This window comes from Poromitra crassiceps (assembly GCF_964638095.1).
Source record: "Poromitra crassiceps genome assembly, chromosome: 9".
In the NCBI taxonomy this organism is placed as follows: domain Eukaryota; kingdom Metazoa; phylum Chordata; class Actinopteri; order Beryciformes; family Melamphaidae; genus Poromitra; species Poromitra crassiceps.
The window spans coordinates 51,158,584-51,174,679 of NC_139630.1; the positions used below are offsets into that span (position 1 = coordinate 51,158,584).

Consider the following 16,096-nt stretch of genomic DNA (forward strand, 5'->3'; position numbering starts at 1 on the left):
TACGAGGCAGACAGGCCGTCTGTGGAAACGTCAGTTCTCTATTCTCCCAAGGCCATGTGTCTCTATGCTCTCTCCTTCCCTGCTAGCCCTGTTTGCACAAAGCGTCTGCCTGAGGGAGATCACCTCAGAAGCCAGGAATCACAGTTTATATAAGGTGGAACCTTCTCCCTGAAGGAAGAGCAGGCGCAAAGCAATGCTGAACCCCCGCCTCACTGCCCCGTGGGCTTATGGAACGCTTCCGTTGTTCGTGCTAAATTACTTTTTAGGGACTTTCAATGGAGCGACAAAACCGGTGTTTGTTCATAAAAGTCGTTTTCCTTCAAGGACTGTGTGTCTGTTGGGATTGTAGCTAGGAGGCGTGTGATGTCATGTTTGAACACCCTGATGCACGAATGACGGGTTGGAACCGTTCCTCTTTTATATTAGGATGTTTACTGGGTGCCTATAGCCTACTGAAAAGTCAACTGAGAAGAGACTATAATTCAATAATGAGAGACTAGTAGAAAGTATAACAAGCTTTAATGAGACAACATATTAATTTTGGCGTATGACTCCATGATATGATGACGCTCTCCTGAGATGATGAGAGGGCGTCGTCAGTGAAGAATAGGATAGGAAATCCCCCATAGGGAATTCTTCTATCAGGAGTCATGACCGATGGTGGTGTCAGGGGAGGAGGTGGGGCAAAACAACTGCTTCAGCGATGATGATCAGCAACTGAGAATGACACATACACAGCACATAGCAAACAGAGTAAACATGGACCCTGATATACTACGCTGATTAGGTGATTGGGATCAGCTGGAGAGGAATACCTTGGGCTGATTGGTTATTGCCACATGTGTGGTAAACTGTGAATGGGTGAGGGGACAGCATCAGAGAAAGGGGGCGAGCCTAACAATGAATAGGTTATACGACCTCAAAGAAAGGGGGCGTGCACTGTGATATGACGAGATTGGGCGTTGCTGTTAAGTAGTCTTCATTATTGAAAATAGTCTAAGACTTCATTAACTATAATCATATACATTTACACTTCCACTGTTAGTCCACTGCTACCTCACTGGGACAAGCAATTTATTGCTCCTCACTTGCTAGTAGGGTTCCATTATGTTTTCCCATACAGTATTTAGTGAGTGTGTGTGTGTGTGTGTGTGTGTGTGTGTGTGTGTGTGTGTGTGTGTGTGTGTGTGTGTGTGTGTGTGTGTGTGTGCGTGTGCGTGTGCGTGTGCGCGCGTGACTGACTGGTCATTCTGGGTGGTGCTGGAGGATGCATTGCATAGGGATTTCACTTGTTTTACTTGATTTTATTGTTTTATAATTGCAACTATTATATCATCATTGTGTTATATAGCCTATTGTTTTATAGTAATTTTTATATATTATATATATATATACTGTATGTACGGTATGTATATATATATATATATATATATATATATATATATATATTTGTGTTGTGTTCAGGGTGTCCTTGAAAAAGAGAGCGCGCTCTCAATAGGTTAAAGGTTAAAATAAAATATTAAACTAGGACAAAATTGTTTGTGTGAGCTTGAATGGTATAAAAGAGGAGCTTCAAGATGATTTGTGCTGCTATTCTAAGACATCTTGATCATTGCTTGTCTGGTGCACATGAACAAAGGTTTTACCTCTTGTGGACAGAAATGAAGAAGCACGAGCCATGATGAATTGTTCATAAAATTTTAATGGAGAAAAAAAACAGTAATGTACCCATTTAACAACAAAAGAAAAAAATTAAGAGAAATCGTAAGATTTTTTGAGAGTCAAGCTCTTATGTACAGCATATTGCACTGGAAAAAAACAAACACCCCTCCCCCCCCTCCCCCCCCCTCCATGTCCTGCGCTGTGTGGAAACGGTGCAGTACACACAGAGCAGTCCCAAAGGTAACACAGACGATGCTTTGACAAAACTGCTACATTTGGACTGGGTCTCACTTCATAGGACACATGAATGTGAAATCCTTGAGACCACTCTGAACGTAACGAAAGCAATGTGTGAGTTGTGAAGACAAGAAGAAGAAACTCCCCGTGCGCTGAGCAGAGGAGTCTGGGAAAAAAAAGCTCTACTGTTCAGTTCATGTATTAAAAAGCGATATTGTGGTTTTCACTCCAAATTACATTCAAACCCTTAAGATACAGATTTTTCTGGAATGTTGGACATGCATTTTTACTCCATATACATATATCGAAAAAGCCCTTGAACTGAGAGTGACACAGCAGACTCGGTAAAAAAAAAAAAAAAAGCCACAACACTGAATGAAAAAGCAATCGTAGAAAAGCAAGAAGCTGTGTTGTTGCTCTCTCTTTTTTTTTTTACAAAAGGTATGGAAAAAATTTCGCTAAAATCTTTTTATAAAGATAGTAATAATAGCTGTGGCAAATCCATGTTTAATGTATAAAAACACCAATCACAGCACTTAGACAGTAAAGATGCACTCTTTCTTGGATATTCAAAAAACCGATCGAAGAAATTTGATATTCAAGACACTGAAGGTTGAACATAATTATAACAAAACGTTTCACTTGAGTCAGGGTTGCAGCAACGGTTGGTACTGTAACTAATAGGCTGAGTGCAACATCGTGCCTATTGAGTGACTGTGCAACCCCAGCTCACATACAAATAATACTGGGCACCACGGTGGCTCGTTCCTCCTTCAAATGTAAACCCACAGCCCTACTAGATTGTAGATAATAAAGCACAGAAACCCAGACGAGCTAGGCCAATCCAGCATATTACAGATCTTAAAGAGATTTAAGAATCTAGAGGGGAAGTTCAGCACAGGAGTAAAAAGAGAGAGGCGCAAAATATACAGGTAGAAAACTTTTTTTACAGTGCACATTGATTGCAAACAGTCGTTTCTGGTATTGAGAAGGTTTCGCGTGGTGACCTCGCCATGTGTGCTAAGAGACGTCAGAGGTGGAGCCTGTGCCTCGTGAGCGGAGATGAGGGACCAAACTGATGGGCTATTTTGTATCTTGTCATAATGGCTATTGTATCTGTCCACCATTGTATCATAGCATCTTGATCTCAGAGAGACCAAGCGAAGTGAGAAAGAGCTGTGACCGCTGTCCTTAGGAAATCATGCCAAGTGTCGATGGATACGCGGCAGGTCTGTGGCTCACAAGGCACATTTTGTACATTTGATTGTCTGTTGTTCATGTGATTTGTAAAGACTCATGTGAGAACGCACGAGGCACATGGCGCTAGTCCAACCTCCCCACCACACACAGGCAGTGAACACACAACTGAATGTACATCAACAACGAGGAGAAACCGACTGTACACATTGAGATCGCGTCTATACAGTAGCACTGAGCAAATATACACAAAATAAATTAGAATAAATTATTTCAAAGAAAACCAGACAAAATGAAAAGCTAACAGGCTTGTTCTTAATAAAGACAGGGAGTAGTTGAACGTGAAGTTGAATGAAGAGAGAACGAGAGTGAGGCGTTGGACTGAAGACCGGGGAGTGTGTCACAGCTATACTTCAATTGGCTCAGCGTTCAGTGTTTGCAGGAAACAAACGTTTGGTTCAACTAATTATGTACAAAAAAAAACTTCCTGACAATCTGTGACACACTTAATTTTTTCCCCTAGTAACTGTTACGTTGAGTGAAAATGCTTTGGAAAATGTAAATTGTCTGATCTCTCTCTGCTTGTACAGTGTCGTCTACTACAATCACACAATCATAAAGACTAACACCATTATATGAAGTCCTGCATCGACTCCTCACTCAGCAGCTCAGAATGAGTGTCAGGTATTTAAAATGGGTAGTAACTACTCCCTGAAGAAAATATAATAAAAGAAAAAAATGATCAAGAAAACCCATCAGTGTCTTCAAACATGTTCATTCATATTATCAGTCTACAATAGACCGAAGTAATACATCTACTGAGGAATTGATAACGTCATATTAAATTTCCGTAAAGACTTTTTTTACTCGTTAAATCTTACATTGAAAAACAGTGGCTGTGTCGTTGCAAAATGCTGCACTATCTTGGCAGTCGTCACAAGGATGTATGAACTTTCTGAAATATCCAGACAGTCTGTTGTGATTTAAAAAAGAAAACGGATAGGGAGCTGGATAAAAGCGGTAATTACTAAGCTCTCAGTCAAGTTGAATGGTGCCGCTGGCAGTTTGGTGAGAGAAAGCACTTTGAAATAAGATCATTTCAGAAGCTTGAATTTTAACTTGAGATAATTTTAACACATCACTTTTCAAATCAGTGCTTTAGAGTCTAAAGCACTGATTACTAACCGTCTAAAGTTTAGACGGTTAGTTTGCCCTGGTGTAAAGGAATTAGAACTGAACACGAAATGCATCTATTTCGCTGTAATCTGTAGCTTGAAGTCAAAATGTTTCTGCAACAAAATTGTTTTGGGATAATAGTAAAGAGATATTTGTATTTCATTGAGAACACACTGTTGCAAGATGGCCAGGTTACAATGTTACAATGTTACCATGTGGCTATATGCTGAGAAATGTCCTGTGGATGTCAATTTGATTGTAAAATGCAAATAATCCCTAAGATTTTAATGCGTCCACTGGCTTGAATATTGCTAACCCCAAAAATGCTAATAACAACTTCTCTCTTTCACAGGTGACCCGTAATGCATATATTTAGATCAAGCCATCAATTGCGATTGTCAATCCAGCCAGAGAAAGAAATCCCGGAAAGCTTAAAGACGATGAAACGGATCAAACGCTTTCCAGCTGCTGTGATTGTTTGCAGTTCCCTGATCGTAATCCCACGAGTGAGACTTGTTCCACTTTGACACGTTTGTGCTCGTTATTTGGTTTAACAATTACGCTAAATTTTCAGATACAGTAAGCACGCAACTACAAACACCAAATTCTAATCACGATAACGATGTCAGGTCTTGAAGTTGCTCGACTGAAAGCAGACCTATCTTAGTCTCTTCAGTACACCTAAGTTCAAGTAGACATGCATTTGTCCGTTAAATCAACAGGATCTGAGGCAATACAATTGGTCATTGAGCCACTTCAAACAACATGAGTGGTTTTGAAAATTGCTGATAGATGACAGCAGTGAATCACACAGGTTGATAAAATGTCCCTACGTCTTGTCGAGGCTGGTGGAACACACACCTTAACTGACCAACAGCAACGCCGGTTTAATAACACCGCAAAAATTGAATGACAACCATTTTCAAACTAACCAGTGTGGAATAGTAACGGTTTGGTACAGGGTTTTCTGTTATTCTGAGAATAAGTATGAGAATAAGTTAGAAATGTGCCTTGTGTCGTCAAGGTTTGGAGTAACTTCAGCACAGAAGCGTCCGTGTCCACAGTTTTGTCGCCAAAAAGTGGCCTCATCCTAAATTCATCCCTTTCTGATGCTTTCCTTGATGCAAAAAAAAAAAAGTATGTACTGTGGCAGGAGAGAATAAGGCATTCCCTGGACTGATGGAGGTCCTTCAAGATTTGAAAACCCAAATAAAAAGAGCAATTTACTGTACAAAATAGTTAATCTTACAAATATTTCGAAAATATCTCTTCAAACACAATGGCTTCTTCTCGGAGAGGCGGGGAAAAAAAAAAAAAAAAAAGTGATTGAGTCTCCGTCCAGCGGTGACCAATGTTGTCTTCATCTCGACTTCATATTCATTTACAAAATAAAAGAAATAAATCCAAACCCGTGTTCCATCTTACAGTGCCATCTCAAATAGTCTGGTCCCTTGTCTTCTCTGCGGGGACAAAACAAGGGCCAAGGCAAGGGCCTGCGAGCGAGTCCTTTCATCTCTGCTCCCCTCTCGGGCGGGGCAGGAGACCCTCTCTGGCCCGCGAGCGAGTCCCTTCATCTCTGCTCCCCTCGCAGGCGGGGCAGCTGACCCTGTCTGGGAAACAGGAAACCAAACAGGGCCATCGTAAGGCGCATCCAGACAGGCAGGTTTTGTCTCTGGTCATGCCTCAGGAACTGCAAGAGAAACAGAGAGAGAACACATGAAGGTGACTCGGAAGTCCTCAGAAGGTATTGGCATCAATGAGTGCTACACTCAGTTCACACCAACGAGGCGGAAATCAATGTTGATTAATCACAACTTTCAACTTCCTTCACAGCTGAGTGGAGTCACATTTGCACTTTAATCACCTACTCTCATCATCAGTATTTCATCAGACACTTATGACATCAATTCACACCCTCATATTTTCATTGTCTGGTTTTGTCATGGGACTTCCTTCTTTTTTTTAGGTAAAGCCTTGTGAACTGTGGTAAACCCTCTCTGCTAAACCATATGACCAGGGAGCTTAGATGTTTCCACAACAGTAGCTTGTGTTTTCTAGCAAACATGGCTGTCACACAACATACAGTAATTGTGCTGAATACTTCAGGTCCATTGGATGACACGGTCTTACTTAGGGACAGAATACAGAGGTAACCCCATCCCTCAGACAATAGGCAATTGTAATACTTGTACATTTACTTGTTATCCTAAATCAAAAATGTTGCCATCAAGCTCAAAGGATCAGATGCTTTGCCTCCAGAGATCAAATGTAAAAGTACAAATTGCACTTAAAGGAACACTGCCGATTTTCAATGCTGACTGAGTTATTTTACACATAATCTCGCACATATCCAAAAACTGTAAACAGTTTTGCAGGCATTCGTTTAGTCTGACAGTTATTAAGAGTTGATTTGAATTAAGTTGTGGACCAGTAATGTCATTTGTGCATGAATGACATCACTGGTCCACAACTTAACTCAAATCAACTCTCAATAACTGTCAAACTAAATGAATGCCTGCAAAACTGTTGACAGTTTTCTGATATACTACTGATTTTATAATGATACACAGTTGGTTGAAAAGAACAAATGAACTGTCGACACTGAAATAGTGTTGCCATTCAGAGTGCAACGAGCACAATTTAGTGCAAGGAGGATAGCGTTATGAAGAATCACGGGGGAAATCAACGATTACACTCGTGTTTTTAATGAATAGCAGAAGTCGGTGTTTGACAAGTGCTTGAAGTGATCATATTTTTGATCTATACAGGCTGCCATTTCCCAGGCCTACATCAATGCATGCACCAGTGACACTGCAGGTGAATAGAGGGAACGGGAGAGAGACATCTACAGTAATGAGGTGGGAGGAGAGAGAGGGGAGGCGAGCATCACTTGATAAGAGTTCAAAGTCAGGTTTGAGATGGTCCCCTCTCATCCAGTCTTAGTGCACATCGACTTATAAACAACAAACCTCAAAGAGAGAGGCTTTCAGAGAAGGCGCCCCCTATTTCATCACGGCTCTCTCCTTAATGGCCAAGTCAGCGGAATAATTATCGAAACAAAAGCAAAGGAAACCGACTCCCTCCTCCTACTGGAGATGCCTTCTTCTTCTTCTTCTTCGTCTTCTTCTTCTCCCAGTTCTGTCACTTGCTGTTGGGGCGTGCAGCCCTCATGGACTAACGGGCAGATGAAGGGGCTCCCTGCTTACAGCCTACAATCTCCTCTCTCGCCTCTCATCTCTCTTCCAGCACAGCTCCCCCGCTGGCTCTCTGAAGAGCGGCGTTCAGATATTGCAGGCCGTTGCATAAGCATTCAGCTTGTTACGATATCTCTCTCTCTCTCTCTCTCTCTCTCTCCGCCAGCTCTCTCCAACGAGCAAAGCGAAGGCCTCTCTACCAGCCTAGCAATCAGAGTCCGCGCCACAGGCTATGTGATGCAGTGCTAGCAGACGGAACTGAACTGAACCGGCACCACTAAACGTAACCCTAATTGTCCCTAATTGCCTTAATTCTACAGTGCCGTGCTTGTTTAAACAGTACCCTGGCTTGTGTTCCACTTGGGACTCATCTTTCTGCACTCCTTTGGGTGGGCAGTGGAGAGTGCTTTGTATTTTGTTTGGCCCTTTTTTTTTTTTTTTACAGTGTAATGCGCCTCATACAGGGAAAACTGACGAGCCCCGAGCTGATAATGTGCACGTTTGCCCCTCGCCTTATGTTTGGATGGATTTACTCTGTTTTCCCCAAGAGGGAACAATTATGATTTTATGGCCACACTTGGCAGCCGAATACAGGAAAGAGCAGTCTAACACGCTTCCCTGAAACCTGACAGATAAGACTCAAACTACAAGAACAGCCTGCTTCTGTCCCTCGCTGTCTTAGTTCTCCTCAGTTGCTTTGTCGTGATCGACAGACGCAAAAGGAAACACACTCACTCACTCACGCTGGCACCTTCTGCGCGGGGAAGCGAGCGAAGAAGACTTAACACTAGCACAAATCCAATAGGGAAACGTCCGGATATCATAAGCGAGAATATTGTCTCCTATTGTATGTTCGCCATTTGAAAACTCCCGCAGCAGTGATATCAGATCATGCAGGATAAAGCGACAAACTCCAGTGCCTCACAGACAAAAAGAAATCGCTCTGTTATCTCTGTGTCACACACTCACACACACACACACACACACACACACACACACACACACACACACACACACAGGCAGTCAGCGGGACAAGTGTGGTATTGTGGGTAGCTGTCATGTTACTGGCTGCGTCTATAAGTGTGTGAGTCAGACTCTATTTTTAGATGGCATATAAACAGCCGGCCAAGTCTACCCAGACACAGATATGCTGCTAACTGCTGTCCATGATGGTCACATTGATCTCACCTGCTCTACCTCCAACTCCAGGGTTATTCATTCGTTCGTTCTTTCTTTCTTTCTTTCTTCCTTCCTTCTCTCTCCTCTCCCTCTAACCACGTCATACAGCTTATCAACCACACCTTGTTGTCACACAGACCCCGTGGCAAAACACAGCCACAGATAAGGCTCTCGATACCCCTCCCTGTCTATCTGTACTCATTAACAAAGTTCATGGCGTGACTATGTCAACTGTTTTTGTCAGTCAGTCAGCCAGCCAGGCCTGGACTTGGTTTTCAAACACTGCTACATGCATGTAACCCCTGCCTGCCCTGTTGTTGAACGCACACTGATAGCAGCAGTTGGAGAATGGAAAAGCCGACTGTGTGCGTGCGTTGTCATGGAGGTGGAACATGCTGTCATCACCTGTAAACACCTTTGTCACGTTCAAGGTGCAACTCGGTTGTGACTGAGCAAACTGTTTCCAGAAACCCGGCACATCACATGTCTAAAATAGTTATACAATCCATGACGTCTTTCCATGTGTGATCCCCCCCTTCCTTAGCATGCACAGCTAGCTACTAATTATGAACTGCACGGGGAGTGTTTGCTTACTTTAACTATGCCCTTAGGGGCTTTGGCAAATAGTCGTGAGTCTCCAAACTCAGTGCCTCCATCACCCCGAGAGCCGTGGCATGTCCCTATTTTAGTGCCGAATGTGGAATATGTTCAGCAACGCCTAAGACGCCTGATATGTAGGTGAAAAAAACACGTCAAGAAAGATACCGTAAGTCTGGCTATATTAACCAAATGGTTAAATTACTGGAAAGAGAGGAGACAATAGGATAAAGGGAATAGGATGGAGATGGGAGAGAGAGAGAGATAGAGAGAGAGAGACATTTAATCTGCTCCTCCCAAAAAGCACCTGGAGCATTCTCCCCAAACAGCTGAGCAGATGGATTTCACTCGTCATTTTGCTCTTTTCTTCTGTCTCTGCAGAGCGTGAAACCTGAGCTGAATATTCCTATGGACTGTGTGATGGAAGGTATCAGTGCTACTGTGACACAGTGCTGGTCTAGTCTGCACCCTTCTGCTCAGATGGAGGTGTATTATTTCAGGGGCTCGTAAAACAAAGCAGACCTTGACAGCAGTGCCAAACTAAGACTCAATATCAAAAAAGTATATGCATTTGTTTCTATGATGGTCTCAACTGTCAAAATGGATTCCAAACAACCAGCCACATTAGTTCTATCTATCTATCTATCTATCTATCTATCTATCTATCTATCTATCTATCTATCTATCTATCTATCTATCTATCTATCTAAATTTGGCACTGTTCTCTGTTTCCATTTTTATCCCACTGATGTCATCAGGGATGTCATAAATTACTGATGATGTCATAAGTAATGTCATCAGTGATGTCACTTGAGCAATTGTGCATTGTGACATCACTAATGATGTCATCAGTGATGTCATAAGTCACTGATGATGTCATCAGTGATGTCAAAAGACACTGATGATATCACCAGTGATGACTGATGGATGTAAACATAAGGGGCACACACACACACACACACACACACACACGCGTGAATGTAAACTTAAGGGCAATAACATTTTGTGAGCAACACACACACACGCCAATAGAGCAGGCGAGGCCACGCAGCAGCCGAGCTGTGGGGTGAGGCCGCGCAGTGGCCGAGCTGCGTATGCGAGCTGCAGGGTGAGCGAGGCCGCGCAGCGGGCGAGCCTAGGAATCGAGCGTGCGTAGTGCGCGAGATGCCTAGTATACAAAATGTGCATCTTATTTTTAGTACCCTGTATTACGTTACACTCAATCGTCCCTTATTAGTGATTTAGGCTTTTTCTCTCAATGCACCCAGATCCAAGAAAGTGGTTGAATCACTGCCGAGGCTATTTTTATCTGGTGTGGGTTGAGGCCGCTCCAGCTGGCAAAATGTATAGTCCCTTTCTTCCCAAGAGTGAACCACAACTTGGCAGTAAGTGGCTTTGAACCTGCTCTCTCTCTCACACACATTTTGTCAAGTAAAAGCTGACAAGAACAAATAGTTCACACATGCACACGCACACTTTTCTTCTGAAGTTTGCACTGAACTAGATTGTACAAAAAACATCTGTGACTTCCTTGTAGCCCCCGAGCAGCCCACCCTCCCCCAGGCTATCTTCTCTACTGTGGCTGTTGGGGTTCAAACAAGCACTTTTTTTTAGGGGATATCCCTTTCCTTCTGTAAGGCAATATGTGTTCATATTGTGCACATTTTGACCAGTAGTGCTTGAGAGTGCCTGTGAGAGGTCATGGTAAAGCAGGATGCTAAAGTATATGTCAGATAGTAGAATGGCTAGATGTTTGGAATATAAGGTCATGTGAGGATGCACCACACACTTACCAGTTCAACGTGATCCTGGTGCAACTTATCTCCGATCTCCCGAAGTCTGCGGCCAATTTGCGCCTCGACGCTCACTCCCGCCTGCCCCTCGGGCCTCTCTGGCACGCGGCCGTCGACCTCCCCTCTGCCCTCCTCCTCCTCCTCCTCCTCCTCCTCCTCGCTCGGCCTCTCTCCCCGGTCCTCCATCGGCTCAAACTGAGCGGGGAAATGTGAGCGGAATCCAGCGTTGCCTAAAGGCAAAGCAATAAATATTGCAGCTTTTTAACACGTTTTATTATTCATGGATCTGTCAAAAACAAAGAGAGTTTATTTTTATTATTACCTCCGCCGTGGGGGTTATACTTTCGCTGCCGTTTGTCTGTCTGTATGTATGTATGTCAGCAGGATTAGGCAAAAACTACTGGCCCAGTTTTCATGAAACTTCGTGGAAGGGTGTGTAGCATGGGCCATGGAATAAGTGCATTTTTTTTACGCACAAGCCTCACAAACAAGCAATTGCCCTTGGCGGAGGTCTGAATGGCCTTCTAGTTGTTAGCGAGAAGATGAAAGCGTAAACAACATCAGTCCTATCATAACGTTAACTAATGAGAAGCAGTGAGAACGATCTTTCGGTTCAAAGAAACTTACACGTTTCAATGTTTTCCTTTTTCTGATCTCGGACTAGTAGACGCACAGTGTTAGCGAAGCTTCAGAAGACATGCCCTCCGGTCTTGTGATCAGCCAAACTTTCTTGATTTGCCAGTAGCATGCGTGACTTCACAGTTCACACACACAGCTGTTCTTTTGTCTGTCTCGGAGGAGAGTGAAACAGATCTACTTTAAGTGCTATCAGAAAGACAAACCGGTTCTATCCGATCGGGTCGTTCATGGGTAAATTATATGGTAGGTATACAGTAAGTAGCACTCTAAAGTCCACAGACAAGCGAGAGCGAGAGTGTCGGCGGGCGGGAAAAAAGTCAAACACCTTATTAAATCAACAGCGGCCTCAGTGAACCGCCGCCCCCTTCTCCGGGGCCCCATGTGTGTCACTGAGTTTAGCCGACGCCCCTCTGGCACGCGCTTCTGCCGTCATGCCATTTGGAGGGAAAAACAATTATTTTGATGTAATCCCAGGAAGAAGAATGAACCCGCTGTTCTACCTCCTCGCCGGGCCCGTTTCAGGACCATAATATCTCCAAGTGTGGTGGACCAGGCTTGGGAAGAAGACAAGAGAGATGGTGAGAGGAGAAGAAGTGGCACCGAGCCGAGTGCATGACATTCGTTACTGGTTAGATGATAACGAACGGGAGGGTAATAATAGTCAATGGTGTTTGTTTATTTATCGATGACTTTTAAACAGGGAACAATGTGCGCCTCTCACTGACCGACACTGAGTCAACAAACAAACAACGTACTACCCAACCAACGGTCCAATTCGATTAGAGTGATGTCACACTGATTTGATTAGATGCGGGCAAGCAATATTGAATTAAAAAAATTGGTGGCCATATTAGTGTGGATATGTGCCTTTGTGTGTGTGTGTGTGTGTGTGTGTGTGTGTGTGTGTGTGTGTTGTGTTGTGTTGTGTTGTGTTGTGTTGTGTTGTGTTGTGTTGTGTTGTGGGTCTGCTTTTATTCTTCACAATGAAAGCAATTTGAATTATGCAAAAGAGAAAGAACTTACATTTAACATTCCAACAATGTAAACATATTAGAATATCTGATAGATAGTATGGTAATGGTGGGTACACAGCCATTATCAATAGATAGATCAGATTTTGAATAGCACAACAGCTATCTTTGCTATCTTTGGTACACGCATTAAGAGGAATGTAAATCTACGTTTTGTTTTGTTTTTGTTTTGTTTTTTAGAATGGCATGTGTGTCACAGGCCCTCACTATGGATGTTGCTGAAAGGGGATCTCCCAGCTACAAGGAAAATGCATTTGCAGGCCTGTCACTTCGGGGAGGAATAATTCAAATTCAATTTTCTCATCGACCAAGAAAAGAGCACACAGTTCTCCAGTCCCGTTCCCATCCAAATTGCTGACCTACATGGAAGTGATCAAATCACAGCGCGAGATGAAATTAGTCACGTCTGTGAGAATTGCCGCAGTTCCGTCAAGAAGGGCCCCGCAAACAGAGGGAATTGTGACTAAAAGTGAGAGGATAAAGTGCCGTCACAACCCTCTCACTTTCAGATGCTGCAGGGCCACCATCAGTCACAGGTGTAGGGCCATATCATTTCCGCAATCCAGAAAGAACGGACGGAATCATGGAATGTGGTAATAAAAATGGAATCAACTGTAAAACATGGAATTTTGCAGAATTTTCCATAATTTGACTGAAATTGATAAAAAGCATCGAAAGTCGGTCTAATTATTCTAGTAACCTAAATGAATGAATAATTGTAAAACAGCTCGAGAGAAATAATTCTGTTTTCGATTGGGGTGTTTTGAGAGGGGGCTCGGTCTTGCGTGGGACCCTTACAACGTCACCTCACAACTTGGTTTTCACTTTGAGAAACATGTCGAAGAGGCTGTCTGGTTGAGCCAAGTCATAAAAAAAAGAAAAAGAAATCCTAAACCCTTAATTAAAATTAAAATTAACACATTTTGGAAAAATATCAAACGGAATTTGGAGCGGATTTCATAATGGCCCTACAGGTGGCTCACCATATCATCATGCTGCCCACTTACTGTGAAAGAGTATGTGAGGCTGCGGGAGCGACGCGCAGGGCAGCGCGTTGTTGTTGTGGCCGTGCGAGGCGGCGGCGGCAGCGGCGAGGGCCTGTCCGGCCGCCGTCTGCGTGCCGCGGTCTGCGTACTTGACGTCCCTGAACGGTGTTCCCCAGAGCTGAGAGATGGGCCGCGACATGTCCTCCTCCTCATCATCCATCCGACGCCTCAGCGGTAATCTCCCTGGAGAGGACAGGGGGACACGGCATGGAAACTTTAGAATGAGACAGAGAGAGAGAGAGAGAGAGAGAGAGTGTGTGTGTGTGTGTGTGTGTGTGTGTGTGTGTGTGTGTGTGTGTGTGTGTGTGTGAGCAGTCATTTATGAGCCACTATACATGTGTTTTGACTCCTACCTGTCTGTGTGTTTATGATCTTTGCCTAAGAGGTAATTGGGTGTGATTTGTTTGAAGACAAACCGCAAACCGCCAAATATCAAATTGTAGCGAAGCGGGCGATACTTTGCCCTCTGGCGAGTGCAATGTATCTCACTCTGTCAACAATAAAGGCAAACGCATCATTAGTCATTATAATGCCTACGATTACAAGGCTTATGTTGTGTGGGGTTCTGCACCGCAAAACAACAAGCAGAGACACACCGTCTCAGGAACGCAGCTGGATCTGTCAATGTATGCCTCAAGAAAGGTAATAATGAACATCTATAATGTCAGACAGGCGGCGCTAGAAGGCTAATTACATCTGTAATATACTGAGAGTCCCATTCAGATTGGTGGCAAGAGGAGCCAAATGTATGGAATCACCCAATGTAGGGGGCACCCAGTGGGTGGCTAAAGATGCTGCTATGCCAGTTCTGCCACCCTCAAAGCTGCTCCTGAGTCCTCCTGCTCATGTGCCAAATTATAATTGAGTGCCAAAAAGAGATCTGCCCGAGAGGCTTTTCCCCTCAGAAACACCGTAATCTGGAACACTGTGCCAGAGCAAAGCAGTCAGGGGATTAGATTCACCCTGCACAGTTATGTTCTCTCTCTCTCACTCTCTCTCCATCTCTCCCTACCTCTCTCTCTCTCTCTCTCTCTCTCTTCTTCTCTCGAGCACACACACATAACCTCTGGATGGCTGCCTCAGTCTCTCTACACACTATCAGCCTACATGCAGCAGCAGCAGCGGCGGGCAGTGCCAGAGTGAAATCTAGTGAAATCACGTGCTGCACAGAGCGGCCAGGTTTTTATGGGGACTGAAGGAGAAAGAAAACAAGTTTCTCTGCGTCTTCAGCTGCCCCCACTCGACGCAAACATGCGCTCTCTTCCTCCTTGGCCTCGTGCCAGGACGTTGTTTTTCTCTCTCTCTCTCTCTCTCTCTCTCTCTCTCTCTCTCTCTCTCTCTCTCTCTCTCTCTCTCTCTCTCTCTCTCTCTCTCTCTCTCTCTCTCTCTCTCTCTCTCTCTCTCTCTCTCTCTCTCTCTCTCCTCTCTCTCTCTCCAAAAGGTGCTTGGTCGTCTTTTCTTTTTTTGTTGTGTAAGTGGAGACAAACCAGCTGGATCGACTGCCAAATGTTGAAACGTGAATCTCGAAAGTTGAAACTGGACACCCTGGTATTGTGTTTACTGCAGTGAGGCGGCACCAGTCATTCCCGAAAAAATAAAAAAAAATAAAAGTTCCTTTATGTGATGTCATCATGTCACATCGAGTCAGAGAGGATTACACTTTGAACAGCTGTGGAAAAACACTGCCAGGCCGCACCGTTCATGTCAAATGTATGTACGGATCGGGACTGTAGAGTTGTTGTTATTGTAAATGATTTTATTGGCCCACAGACCTACTGGCCTCCATCTTTCTCTTCCAGGGCATTTAACGGTCAAGAACCGGGGTCACTCACCAACACTAATCAGTTGTGCATTAGTGAAGTTCAACAAGCCCTGATCTGTCATGTTGGATGAATGCATCTGAACTCCTCCTCCAGGCAAATGAAGCGCTGCGTGGGTTAATGCCATCTTAGCAATAAGGACTGCTTGCAGCCACACCGCAAGTTTGATTGAGATCAAATGTGCATTTTGTGCCGATGTGTCAATCACAGCACAGCGAGCCGGGTCTTTGAATTTCCACTGGCGGCCAAACAGAATACTGGCAAGATAACCACAGTGTCAGACACATAAAAACAAACATAGACAGTGGGACACACACACACACACACACACACACATGCGTGCGCACACACGCACATACACACACTGCCTGGGGCAGCAGGCAGGCCTGGCAGTCACAGTGCTGGTCAGAGGATCAGAGCCAGTGTTGCCAGATTGTACGGTTTTCCTCCCAATTGGGCTGGTTGGAGTTGGATTAATTTGTCCATGGAAAAATTGGCTTGGGTGGGTGAACAGAATTTGGGCTG

At 44.0% G+C, this 16,096-nt stretch overlaps 1 protein-coding gene across 1 annotated transcript in view; it reads right to left on the bottom strand.

Annotated features, from left to right (window-relative positions):
- Positions 1–5,842: 5,842 nt before the first annotated feature.
- The window catches only part of LOC310782084 (bcl-2-modifying factor-like), a gene marked incomplete at its 3' end in the record, with an annotated part of 47,805 nt that continues 37,551 nt past the window's right edge, over positions 5,843–16,096 (bottom strand). The window contains exons 2-4 of the mRNA XM_083642755.1: positions 13,713–13,934; positions 11,036–11,265; positions 5,843–5,962 (exon numbers count right to left, since the gene is read on the bottom strand). Of these exons, the coding sequence (XP_083498881.1) occupies positions 5,843–5,962; positions 11,036–11,265; positions 13,713–13,911 (549 nt within the window). The 5' untranslated portion in view covers positions 13,912–13,934. The remainder of the gene's footprint in view (positions 5,963–11,035; positions 11,266–13,712; positions 13,935–16,096) is intronic.